Raw genomic sequence first — 14,127 nt, 5'->3', positions numbered from 1 at the left:
TGTCTTTTCAGCTCCGGAAACAGATGAAAATCGCTAGGCGCAAGATCTGGTGAGTATGGAGGATGACCAAAAACATCCCACTTAAATTTCCTCAAAAGTTCCATTGTTGCACGAGCAGCGTGTGGTCGGGCGTTATCTTGAATAAGCAGAACCGTGCGCGACAAAAGTCCGCACCGTATATTCTGTATTGCCCGCCGAAGTCTGGTGAGAACTTCACAATACCTTTCTGCATTTATGGTTTCGCCACGAGGAAGATAGTCAATCAATAACACTCCACGGCAGTCCCAAAAAACTGTAGCCATTACCTTTCCTGCCGACTCAAAAACTTTGGCTTTTTGAGGAGCTGCCTCTCCTTTTTTTTGTCACACCATACTCTGGCGTTTGGTCTCTGGAGTTGAGTGGTGAATCCATGTTTCATCACCAGTGACTATTCTACTGAAAAGGTTTTCATCTTCATCGTCAAACAATCGCAAGAAAGACTGGGCAGCAGCCATTCGTTGTTGTTTATGGGCATTGCTCAATAAGCGAGGCACCCATCTTGCACACACTTTTGCAAGCTGAAGATCTTCTGTCATGATATTGTGCACAGATGACCGGCTAACTTCAACACTTGACGGCAGTTTATCCATAATTTCATCGAGAGTCACTCGCTTATCATTGTCAATAACTGCTCGTACAGCATTAATGACGTCAGGTTGCCGAGAATTGGCCGGTCGGCCACTACGCTCATCGTCATGAACATTTTCTCTTCCTTCCAAAAACATTGCACGCCAACGACGGACCATCTGAACGGACATAACATGTTCACCATACACTTGACACAACTGACGATGAATTTCAACGGCAGTTTCGTTTTTGGCGGTCAAGAAACGAATAACACTACGGACTTCGCAACTGGCGGCAGAACGCAGTGGAGTCTCCATGATGTTTGGGCAGCAACTGACTGAGAAACGTGACAATGGGCCAGTGACGGGCGCACCTGTTGCCAACCGAACCGCGCTACATATCCCCGCCCACAGCTGCACGCTGTTACGTATGCGTCTTTTTACAGAACAGGGAAACTTACTTTTTGGATACCCCTTGTACCTTTCCAGATTTAAAGGTTATTCACTTTGTCAATCTCTGCCCTGAGTTTTCTCTCTGGAGGTGCTCACTGGCTACGAAATATAACATTTATTTGTTATTTAATGTTTCTATTTCACATACAAAATTATAACCAATTTGGTAAAGATAAACCTGCTCTTTCTCCTCTGTCAAAACTCTATTACCTTAAATATAAATGAGTACGCTATGGCAATAATTATACTGTGGGAAAACTTTTGTCAAAGATGGAAAATTAGTAGTTTATAAATGTTTACATGCCAAAACAAATTATGAATGTTTAGAGAATATAAATTACTTAGAAAATTGTAGAACTGAAAATGTAAAAACAGTTTATTTACTTACTTTTTATTTTGTTTTGTTCTTATAAAACATTTGCTAAGAATATTATCTTTATCTTTATTATCTTAAGAAAGTAAATGTCCATTTTTATGCATAGAGACCTAATAAAATTGATAATACTCAGAATAAGAAAACACAATATTAACTTCTTATATACTTAATACAACTGTGAATAAAACCTTTTTAAAAGAAGAGAATTCTATTACATTTTATAGTAATGATTTAAAACTACTACTTCGTTAGGAAAGACTTTAAATTTATTTTTCAAAGCTCAGTTTATCAGAGCAAAGTTCACTGACTGTTTTGTTTACAAAATCCTCTGAATTTTTCCGGATTTTAAAATTTCTCAGACTCTTCCGTGTAGATAACCTTTAGTAGAAGATGTTACTGAAAGTTATATATCATACGTATCTACTGTTAATACATTAACACTTACCTATGCATAAAGAAACTAGCTGAGCTCCTGGTGCCACTCCGTTCTTCTCTGGAGCATCTGGGAAATTTGCAGCGGCTATACTGGCTACATGTGTACCATGAGTTGCTGGAACATTCCGTGGCAAAGTTATTATTCCTAATGTATAGAAAAGTATAAAATCATTCAGGAATAAAAGTATCAAACGCATTCAGATCAGATAACTTGAACTTAGAGAACCAATCATTTGATTACATATACTGGCAATTTTTTTACTCAATTAAAAATTTAAGTATGGTAGTATCCATACACATCTTATACATTGACATTTTAGTTAGTAAAAGAAAACAGATTGCTTAAAATTATTTTTCTAACAAAAATACCAGTATGTCAATTCTGGTCAATCTTTCTTAGTATCGCTAAGTACTGACTCTATCTCTAGAACTGACTTATTCCTAGTGATTATAAGTATAATTTGTACTTACAGCAAACACTAACAATTTCTAGTAATTTTCCTTCATCGTGAACGTTAATTGAGTAGTTCACTTGGTCAGATGCTGATAGTGATACAAAATCTCTCGTCTTAGAATACTCTCCGAGTACATGGCAAGATGCCAGGTCACCTTTCTCAGACGTGTCCAAACAAGCACTGTGAACCACATAATCACTTATCACATATTCATTGAAATCTAACGTTCATCAAATGTAATTTTTGTTGTATCATTACACACTAGTACCATCACTCTTTGGTAGCGGATGTGTTGAACGCAACTTATAATATACAGTACTACAATAATAAATGTTAACACTTCAATAATGTAATAACAAATAGTGATATAAATATGAAAAAAAACATTCTCAATTTAAACACTAGTACTGTAATTTAATTTTTCTGCAATATCTAATAGTTCGGAAAAGTCACACTGGGACGTCTTTTAGATCCTAATTTTGTTCACGTATCTAAATCTACTTTAGATTATATTTTATGCTGGTATGATTTATGGCATTTTAAATTATTTAATAGATGATGAGTAAAGGTATTTTTTTAATTACATAATCTCTTCGCTTTATAGACAAAAATTCTTTCATTCAATATTTAGGATTACTCAAATTTTAACGATTAAAAATGATTAGGTTCTGCAGATGTCTATAAACTATTATCTTACATGAAGAATTTCAGCAAAATTATACCTTCTTATTATCTATTTGAGAGCCATCAATTGTAATTTACTCAAAATACAAATTCAACTAAACAGCAATTTTTCTTCGAAATACATTTTAATAATATATACTGAAAACATTTTGTGCCTATGCAATCTTTTATAAAATATTTCAATACAGATCATAAAAACCTTGTTTAGGTTCAGCAATAAAAGCTTTATCATATTAACAGGACAAAGTCAAAGTGGTTTTCTCTGATCATTTCCTGGGATCCAGGTCTAGCAGTAGACACTAATCGAGATGGACTCAGGTCTATATGACTACATTTTAGGCTGACTGAATTACATCAAGTCTATGTCAAGTTATCGCTGACAAAGTCAAAGTGGTTTTCTCTGATCATTTCCTGGGATCCAGGTCTAGCAGTAGACACTAATCGAGATGGACTCAGGTCTATATGACTACATTTTAGGCTGACTGAATTACATCAAGTCTATGTCAAGTTATCGCTGACAAAGTCAAAGTGGTTTTCTCTGATCATTTCCTGGGATCCAGGTCTAGCAGTAGACACTAATCGAGATGAACTAAGGTCTATATGACTACATTTTAGGCTGACTGAATTACATTAAGTCTATGTCAAGTTATCGCTGACAAAGTCAAAGTGGTTTTCTCTGATCATTTCCTGGGATCCAGGTCTAGCAGTAGACACTAATCGAGATGAACTATAAGGTCTATATGACTACATTTTAGGCTGACTGAATTACATCAAGTCTATGTCAAGTTATTGCTGGGCAGAACAAAAACAGGAACAACTAAGTTGGGACAACCAGGTAGAACATATATTATAGAAATTAAAGCACTGTGTAACTACCAATATGCTCTTAACCTCTTACTATGCTTCTTTCCACCCTGTTTGATCTATGCCATTACTCTATGGGTAGTAGCACAAAAAAAGCATTTATATGGCAAAAAATGCTTTGTAAGTTAAGAAAAATGTTTTATGCTGAGACACTTGTACTCATATTTTTTCAAATGATAACTCATACAAATACATAAGTAATATAATACTACCTTTTAAGTGTTAAAGAACAATTTATTAACTTTCCATCTAGGCAATAATCCACAAGAACAAAACATATGTTACAACTTCTATCAGTTAAATTAGAAGAAACCAAACATAGTTACCTTTTCATGAAAATAAAATTGTTTGTAAGTTGCCATAAAAAAAGCAAGATCTGTACTACTGATAAAATATAACAGAGTTTTAAAAATATGTTTTAAATAGTATATTTCATTGTGTTGATGATTTTTAACCTGTAATACCCTTTTATACATAATAACCTGTGATAGAACTTTCTTCTTGCAGATTTTGTTTGTTAAATTTTGTTTAAAGTTATTAGTCTGGTTATTACCATTAAGAGTATTTAGTGTTCTAATTTTTATGATTCTGATGGTCAACTGGACATCGTATGAATTTGAAGAAAGGCCTTCGTCAACTTGCCTAAGTCTCTAAACATAAAACTAATACTGCCTACTATAGATTATACAAGGCAATAAAAAGCTTAATGTCATTAATGTCAGTTTTTACAAAGTTACTGATTAAAATTAAAAGTGTGTATAATTAAAGTTGAGTTGAGTGTTGAGTTGCTTTGCCATTTATATTTGGTTTTTAATGTTTAATTTTGTTGTATAGTTTGTTGATTTATATTCTCACTTGAAACCAATAAATATGTTTAACTCTAAAAGCCTTGTATAGTTGATGTCTAACTTTGGATTAGCGCTCCTTAATTATAAAAAAAGAAAACTATATTTTCTCAATGCTCATTTTACTTTTATATATATATATATATATATATATATAACAAAAAATAAAGAAACTACATGTAAATATTTTATTTCCCCACAGATCTTTATTATCGGTGCAGCAGTAGTGAACGCATATACTTGCTTGTGGCGTTGATCGGTACAACCAAACTGCCACCTGTAAGATAAAAACCGGCCTAGCATCGATCTATAAGCACAGAGACGGTCATGTGGTATGCAGAGCACTTCTCTAACCTTTCTCATACATCCCACTCACTAACTCAGAACTGCTATCACAAAACAAGGCAAACAATCGCTTTATGCGTATACACGCTTATGCGTATGAGTGTTTAGAGCATGACCAGCTCTCGGGCTTGCTCTATTGTTTACGGTGCTGCAAGAGTTAATTACAATCATGGAACAAACCACAAGTAGCAATAAGACAGCAATCAAATAGGAAGTATTAGCTTGAAACTTGTGTCTTGGGTTTAACATGCTGACAACGACATGTACACATTGGGTATTCACGATCTGCCGTCGTGTACCAGATCGGGTATACACCGGTATTTTGTGAAGCGTGTCTTACACTTAACCCTTTCAGTGCCAACATCTGACTACATGGAAGTACATAAAATGTGCAAGAAGAGCCAGCGTCCGACTACACGGAAGTACATAAAATGTGCAAGAAGAGCCAGCGTCCGACTACAAGGACGCATGTAAATTGTGCAAGAAGAGCCAGCGTCCGACTACACGGACGTGTTTTAAAATATTCATAAAAAATACAAAAAATATCTAAACAATCCTAATTTTGTTATAATTGTATTTATAAAGATGTAAACTAATAAAAAACATTCAGTTGAATGTATTTCCATTACATTAGTGTTATAAATAAAACAAAATACAAGTGGCTGTGGACGTCGCTAGTCTGAGTCAGCTGTCGTCTGTTGTTTACTAACCAACTATGCAGTTTCGGCGATTGCGCTGAGCTAACTTGTTGTTGTTTCGTTTATTGTTGTAAAATGTTTACAAAATGAAGCATAGTGCATCACCTCTTAGTGAAAACACTGTACGGAGAGTGTTAGAAGACGATAGTGATGTTGTTGTGAGTGATAGTGAAAAAAAAAATTTTATAAAGTGAAAAACAGTGTTTAGCAAGATGTGCGAAAAATCCAAATACACGTTATTTTTGAAAAACAATGATAAAACCTTTATTTTTTAAGTTAGATGTAAAATTTTTTGTGTATGTGTTCAAAAGTATGTGGAGGTTCAAATACATACTCAATTTATGCAACAGGATTTTTTACTGGCCTTATATTTTCCAACTAAACCACCAAACTGAAAAATTCATCATAAAATTTTATGTAAGTAAAAGTTTTTCTGGTTTTATATTTTTAATGCATGTTGTAGCAAATTTATTTTTCAGTATTAATTTTAAAGCACATTGTTTAGAGCAAAACAAAACAAAAAGTAACAATTTTCATCAATAAATAACAAAACTGTGACAGTTTTTGCAAACTGCTGAAAAATTGGCAATTATAGCCTGGCTCTTCTTGCATGAGCATATGGCACTATGCCTGGCATTTCTTGCATGAGCATATGGCACTATGCCTGGCATTTCTTGCAGGCGCACTAGGGAGAATGTCTGGCACTGAAAGGGTTAATGGGGTATACATTGCTAAGCATTTCCTTATTGCGTTTTTATTGTTTACCTGCCTTGGTGGTTTGTTACATTTGACCTTGCGCTTAAATAAATACCTCGGTCTATCATGTTTTCTCTTCAGGTGCACAATTGCTCAATTTTTTAGGTCAGTTAATTCTTTAAGTACTCCTTGGTAAAATTTGTTTCCCATTTTAATATATTGAAAAATTAGATGGTATATAAAAAAGCCCACAAAATTAACCATTGTCGTGAATATGTTAAATACTATTTAATTTTTTTATCTCAGATCATTAGACAAGTTTATTATATGTCAACATGTGAGATATAATCTTGTATGCATAGTATTAGTATAGTTATTGATTATTCACACAAACTTAACCTAATACTAAGTTGGATAGCAGCAATAACAATAAATAACACAGGAAGAGGGGTCTAGTAAAACTATTGGAGCAGATCAAAGCTATCTACCTCTAATATAATTTTTATAAAACATTAAATCCCTGACTTAGTTTTATCATTTTAACACAACAGATAAGATAAAGTGTATAGGCCAACAAGCCATTGTCAAAACATTACCGCCACATTTCTCCATCATGAAAAACTATGCAATCATATACAGCTCCCACATCGTTGTATTTCTTCTCAAAATTGTTCAGAATCTCAATACGTGCTTCAGCTTCATCCTTTTTTAACTTCTCTTCTCTTGGTATAGTAGACGATTTGTTTGCCTCTTGTTCCTAAAGAAAATGGCTATGTTGAATGTAAAAGCATTACATATTTCATTTTAAATTATTAAATAATCTATACCTAAAAAGATTTGGTTATGTCCAAACACATTTGGGAAATAAGTAAGTTCTTAAGAACACAAAATTGGATTTACTACTAACCAAAATCTGAAAACCAACAGTTCTAAAACATATAACCGACTAAATGAGATAAAATTTATATTGTGAAAAACATGACAAATACAAAAATAGATTAGTATTATAAAAAAGTAACATAGTACCTATGACCCTTGTCCACTCTGTGTCCACAAGTAACATGAAAGTACAGTGAAGACAGTACAGGGCGTTTCAAAAAGGACTTTACAACTTTGAAAATTCATATAAAATTTATTAAACAAGGTACAGAGCTGGTTTTGGTGTTGTTTTAAAAGGAAAACAGTTTCAAGTTTTGACTCACGTAGTCCGCTAGTGCCTAATCGTGCCGCACAAGCGCTAGTGATAGTTACGTTAAACATGGCTGCCTTCACTGGACCTGAGCGTGCTAGTTGTGTGTTTTGGTTTGAAGAATCGAAGTCTGCGACAACAGTTCAGTGTAATTTTTGTACCAAGTACGCTAAAGATCCTCCTAGTAGGCCAACAATTTATGAGTGGCATAGTTGTTTTGTAGAAACAGGGTGCTCAGTGAAACATAAAAAATCCTCAGGTAGTCCAAGCACATCTGACGAAGTCGTTGAGCAAGTGAGACAATGTTTTGTAAATAGCCCTACGAAATTGACCCGGTGTGCATCTCATGAGCTGCAAGTACCACATACGACGGTTTGGCGCGTGTTAAGAAAACGTTTACACTTGAAACCATACCAATATTTACAAGCAATTAAAGACACTGATAAGATTGCCCATAGGAACTTCTGTGTGGATATGTTAAATCGAGTGGATGATGATGAACATTTCTTGGACAACATAATCTTTTCTGACGAGTCCACTTTTCACTCAAGTGGCAAGGTAAACACACATAACTGTAGGATTTGGGGCAGCGAAAATCCACATGAAACATTACATGTTCGTGATAGCCCTAAAGTGAAAGTTTTTTGTGCGTTGAGCAAGTGGAAAGTGTACGGCCCCTTTTTATTTCCAAGAGAGAACCATCAATGGGATACTGTACCTTGATATGTTGCAACAATTTTTAATACCACAGATCGATGAGGTTGACCGAGAACGAAATGTTTTCTTTATGAAAGATGGCGCACCACAACACTATCTGACTGACGTCCGGGATTTTCTAAATGACCGCTTCCCAGGTCAATGGATTGGCCATGATGTGCCAATTGCATGGCCCCCCCCCCATTCCCCAGACCTGACACCGCTAGATTTTTTCTTCTGGGGTTTCATAAAAGATATGGTGTACGTACCTCCTTTGCCGGTCACTCTACCTGAACTTAGAGCAAGAATTTATGCTGCTGCTGAGCAAGTTACACCTGAAATGCTAGTGCGAGTCTGGGAAGAAATCGACTACCGATGGGATGTCTGCAGAATAACCAACGGAAGCCACATAGAACATCTTTAGTTTAAGGTAAAAAAACTTGAAGTTTTTTCCTTTAAAATAACACCAAAACCAGCTCTGTACCTTGTTTAATAAAATTTATATGAATTTTCAAAGTTGTAAAGTCCTTTTTGAAACGCTGTGTATATGCCCTTTGCACACGATTACCTGTTAAGTATTGTGACTGGGTCTTGTAAAATTCTCAATTATCACACTGCAAAGTCAGTTGTACCTGCCACAACTACTATCAAAGACTCTGTGTCAGCTTGTTGGGTGTGATGGTTGGAACATATTTGAAACAGTTACCTTTCAGGCTCCTCAATGAGTTATTGAGCTCGTGTATATTAATTTTTATTTGAAATCAGCAGAGGACCACTGATGAACCCCCCGAAGGCCTGTGGAAGGTCGTTCACATATGTCAGAAAAAGGTGGGGCCAAATATTGATCCCAGGGGCACCTCACGATCGTTAACTTCCCTGGGAGATTGACTAGTAATACCATCACTATTTACATAGGATACACACTGTTTTCTCCCAAAAAGATAAGAATTTAGCCAATTTTTTGCTTTACCGCGCATCCCATAATATTAAAATTTCGTAAAGAAAAGAGTGTGATTGACGCAATCCAATGCTTTTAGAAAGATCACACATTAAAGATGCTAAAATCCTTTCTTCCTACATCTTCTTTCTAGAGTCATTTCTTACAATTGACTGTAATACTGTTTTTACAATCAATAAATAATAAATAAAAAATCCAATAAATAAAAACAATGCATCTATTGTTGAAGATTTAAAACTAAATCCGAATTGAAAGTCTGTGAGAATTTTAAACGTATTTAAGAAAATAGCTAACAAACAAAAAAGATTTTTTCAAAAAACATTGGACCATACAGACAAAAGAGATATTGCATGGTAGTTTGATATATCCGTCTTCTCTAATTAGCTTTTAGAACTGGAAAATCTGGTTACACTTTAGGCACCAGTTTTACACACACCTCCCTTGGTACTAGTATATAAGACCCACTTCACAATTAATTAAATAAAAGTGAAAAATGGCCTTAAAATCTACAAAAATTCCCGCAAGGGAAGAAAATCATTCTTGGGTAGGGTGGTAGGCCCTCGGGTAGACATAACAGTCAGGTAGTTCTATATTAGGTATGTTTTTATTAGTTTAATGGATAAAATAACATTTTCTACTATTATCCTCATATTTCTCAATAATTTCCTTATTAGGTCTTTCCTCTCTTTTTTCTCTAATATTGCTATCCATAACACTTTTTAAGTACTTTCCACTAAAAAAATCTACAAATCATAAGAAGTGAGACTTGAAAAAATGCACCACTATTACACTCAAAAGATGGTCAAAACCTAGGCAATCTTACTTTCCTGGCCATTCAGATCACTCCATGTTTTCATTGACTTTCTGTTTGAACTTGAATCGCAACCACTAAAAACCTGGGAAAGCTTCATTTTAGATGTTTCTTACAAAGTAAAAAAAAATACTTTGAGTCACACCTAATCCTCACTGCATTAGAGCATTGATATAACTGTGGCTAGTGCATTGCTTAGCTTGCCCCCCCCCCCCCCAACACAAATCCTGCCACAAGGAAGTGCGTTGCTGGAGTGTCACAAGGCAGCCTGTCCAATTCTTGTTCTAAGGTTTCATGCAAGTCTCAAGGACCTTTTGTGTACCCCGGAAGTACATCATGAGGTCAACCAGTTTACAGTTACAACAATTCTACAAACCACCAAAAAGAATCGATCAGGTCCTCCTGACTCTTATTTATTATTAAAAATGTATCTGCATCGATTATATAAATATCATTATAAATACTGAATCTGAATAACAGCAAAATCATGCTAAGTATGCTCTAAGGAGCTAACCTTTTCACTGTTAAAGCAATTAAAATGGTGAAGTAGAGTAAGCGTTAAATATAATTTTTATCATAAAATGAAATTAATTCTAATAACTATATGTGTCACTAAGGAATTATTTTATGAAGTTTGTCAATGTTTTATTTCAGACTAGACAATTTATTTATATTATTACAAAATCCAGGCAATCCAATAAATATTTTTAAGTTAAGGCTTGAAATATTTGAGAAAACTCTAAAAAGCAAATAGAAATTTCTTAAAGCAACAAGCCACTCTGTCACTACCGACAGTTGGCTGAGGTTTAACAGTTCGACATCATGAGTAATAGCATATGTAGGTCCTTTTAGGACTAAGCACGGGGACAAACTGTCCTTTTCCCACAGGAAGGGGGAATAAAAAGGTCACCGGACCTTACTGTATGCGATTTTTTTCTTATAGGGTTTAATCAAAGACTCTGTATATGTGCCTCCGCTACCAACAACAATGGATGAGCTGAGAAATCGCATTACAACAGCAGTGGAATCAGTAACTCAGGACATGCTCGCTATAGTGTGGGATGAATTTGAATACCGCACAGAACATATGCCGTGTATCTAAAGGTGGACATATTGAACACCTTTGAAAAGGTGTGAAAAAAACTTTTTTAGTTTCCCTTTCAGCCAAACAAATTAGTAATTGTATATGTTTAGTACTGTTCAAAATATAGACATGTCAAATCGGATGATTCTTTTTTGATACACCCTGTATTATCAATTAATGAATTATCTGTGGTACTATCAACTAAATCTCATTGTATGCACTTACACCCACAACTGCTGTATTAAATTATTAAATGAATGCACATTAACTTCTGGATTCTCCTTATGTTTAAGGATGATCAGAATGAACTAAACCTGTCTGTAATTGATTTACCTTATTGATTGCATTGAGATTCCGAGTTGCATCAGCCAATGCAGTTTTGTGTTCAGGATCCCATAGTTTCTCTTTTCTTTCCTTGATAAGTCGTTCTTGAGCCTTTTTTGGGTAGATATCAAACGCGTTTTTTTATTCCAAGATAGTAATTACCAGTAGGATTTTTCCATGCCGGAGGTACCTGCAATAGCGATACGTACTGATTAATGTTTATTTATAAATCAATCATAACGTTTTAGTTGATTGAAACACTTCGAGTTATTTTCAAACAGTTTGCACAAAACAGTATGGTTTTCCTCGCTGAAAGAATTGTAATCAGTCGGACAAGAAACCTCCTACCATAAAACTAAGGGGAGGAAAAAACTTAAATAAATATTTAGTCACAATGAAAAAGGCATTTTGCTGCTGTCTTGGAAAAAATAGATCTGTTGTAAATGTGTCAAGCTCATTCAGCAAGCGTAACAAAAAAGTTATAACAATCTTTTAAGTAAGTGGCATTAACATCAAATTCCCAACCACAGTCCTTGATTTTATAGAACATATTGGAGGAGTTAACAAACGTGACTATTACATTTTCTCAAATTAATTTATAAAGTGTACTAAGAAATGGGTATAGGAAAATAGATATAGAAAATTGGTAATTAATAAGAATTTCACATGAATTTAGACGTGAAAAAATCTGCAAAAGACAATTGCAACATAAATACGTGAACAGAGAATATCACGACTAACCTTCAGTTTACGCCCTGTGATACCCTGGAGTTCCCCATCAACACTCTGCTGAACTGTAGAGGTGTCAACATCACCGGCTCCACTACAGTCATATCTGCCTATCAGTTTAGGTTTTCCATCACTTGTAACCTGAAATACACATCAATAATATTATTACAAACTCTCCTGAGTTTTCAATACCAACAAAAAAGAATAGTAAATTAATAGGAAGTAGGAAGAAAGAAAGGACAAAAAATAAAAAGGGACACTGAACCACAAAATGTAATTTAAGTTCAAAACTTGCTGTATTAAATCTATTATATTATACAATACACTAATGTGATTTTTTTTAATAGAACTTCTTCGTTATTTAAGAACCAATTTTAACAATTTTGAGGTGTCAAACAAAACCTGAATCCATAGTTGTGAGAAGAGTTTTTAATTTTCTAATAGCCTATTAAAACTTTTAAGGACACATGCCATTTTAAATTACTTGATTCAGTCAAGAAAGAAAGAAATTTTGACCAATAAACCATAATGTATACCAAATGATACTACCATGTAAAATATGTTGTACCTAATAAAACTTATATTACACATAATTGACGTTTCCAAAACCAGTACATTATTAAAATAACAATAAAACATTGTCTCAAAACTAAAATTGAGAGATCATATTTCATTAAATATTATCCTTCATTCAACCATCTATAAATTACAACAAATACCATTATTATTGACAGGAAAAATTACTGCAATCAGAAAAACATTAAAATCGAGCAAAAACAATGGGAGACCCAAAAGACAAAGAAAGGTATCAGAACAATTAAACTGTCAATACCAATCCGACAAAAAACAAAATTGTAACCATTAGTAACACAGTACGGAATAACCAATTTTTAATTGTTGTCTCCTGTAGTGTGAGGGGTTACCTGTACAAAATCAAAGGTTTTTAAAATCCCAACATCAACACTGATGGCCAAAATTATTCGTAACTAGAAATTGATGTTTTAATAACATTTGAGACTATTACAAAGTGTAATAAAAAACTTAAATAAACTTAAAACAACAAATAAAAATATTGAATGAAGCTAATAAAGTAATCCTCTGTCCCTATTTACTACTTGTTATTTATACAAAATAAGAAGGTAAATACGTATATACGTATTATATATATATATAAGTTAAAGTTAACCTTTACAAGTGCTGACATGATCTGGGTTTGAAAATTAAGATACTATCTCGAAATACGTTTTTCTTTTTGTGCCAGTAGTGCTAGACCGTCCAATGTGATCTAGGGTCAGAAATTTCTTAATTTTTCCAAGAATATGCTATGTTTATTAAATTTAAAAAATAAAGCACAATAAAACTTAATTTATATTCTTACTATTTTGAAGGATAAACGTATCAGACAGTTACATAAATCATTTATAAACATTAAAACAACAAGTAGGCTATGTATAGCCCACTTGTTTTTTTCGGCATGACTAGTTAATTTTGTTTTGCCCAAGCCGCCCAATATCGAATAAAATCAACAACCAACTAATAATAATAAAAGAGAATCTGCTAATTAAGAATTCTAACCCAGTCCTCAACATATCCAACTATTATTAGTTAGGTTAACTGACGATGATTCAGTTCTATTGTCCGAGGACTTTCATTTACTCCCACAACCAAAATGAACTTCTTCAACTTCAGCAGAGGTATCTTCTCATTTGCTAGAAATTTAAAAATACAATATTACATTTACCAACAGCCTGATGCCATCATCAACTTGCTACAGCCTGTTGACTGCCTTAAAGAAATTCAAACAAGCTTCCAATTGCAACCCTCCACCATTACCTTCAGACCATCCCATTGAATTGTATAAGTCCATAAGTCATATATTT

At 34.0% G+C, this 14,127-nt stretch overlaps 1 protein-coding gene across 1 annotated transcript in view; it reads right to left on the bottom strand.

Moving 5' to 3' along the window:
• The window catches only part of LOC124371501 (tripeptidyl-peptidase 2-like), a 70,365-nt gene extending 57,972 nt beyond the window's left edge, over positions 1–12,393 (bottom strand). The window contains 5 exon segments of the mRNA XM_046829851.1: positions 1,880–1,984; positions 2,341–2,504; positions 7,053–7,213; positions 11,528–11,708; positions 12,260–12,393. Of these exon segments, the coding sequence (XP_046685807.1) occupies positions 1,880–1,984; positions 2,341–2,504; positions 7,053–7,060 (277 nt within the window). The 5' untranslated portion in view covers positions 7,061–7,213; positions 11,528–11,708; positions 12,260–12,393.
• Positions 12,394–14,127: the final 1,734 nt, after the last annotated feature.

This window comes from Homalodisca vitripennis, unplaced genomic scaffold (genome assembly GCF_021130785.1).
Source record: "Homalodisca vitripennis isolate AUS2020 unplaced genomic scaffold, UT_GWSS_2.1 ScUCBcl_1533;HRSCAF=5270, whole genome shotgun sequence".
NCBI lineage: Eukaryota > Metazoa > Arthropoda > Insecta > Hemiptera > Cicadellidae > Homalodisca > Homalodisca vitripennis.
The sequence above is the reverse complement of the archived record's forward strand: the minus strand, read 5'-3'. Positions and strand labels throughout refer to the sequence as shown.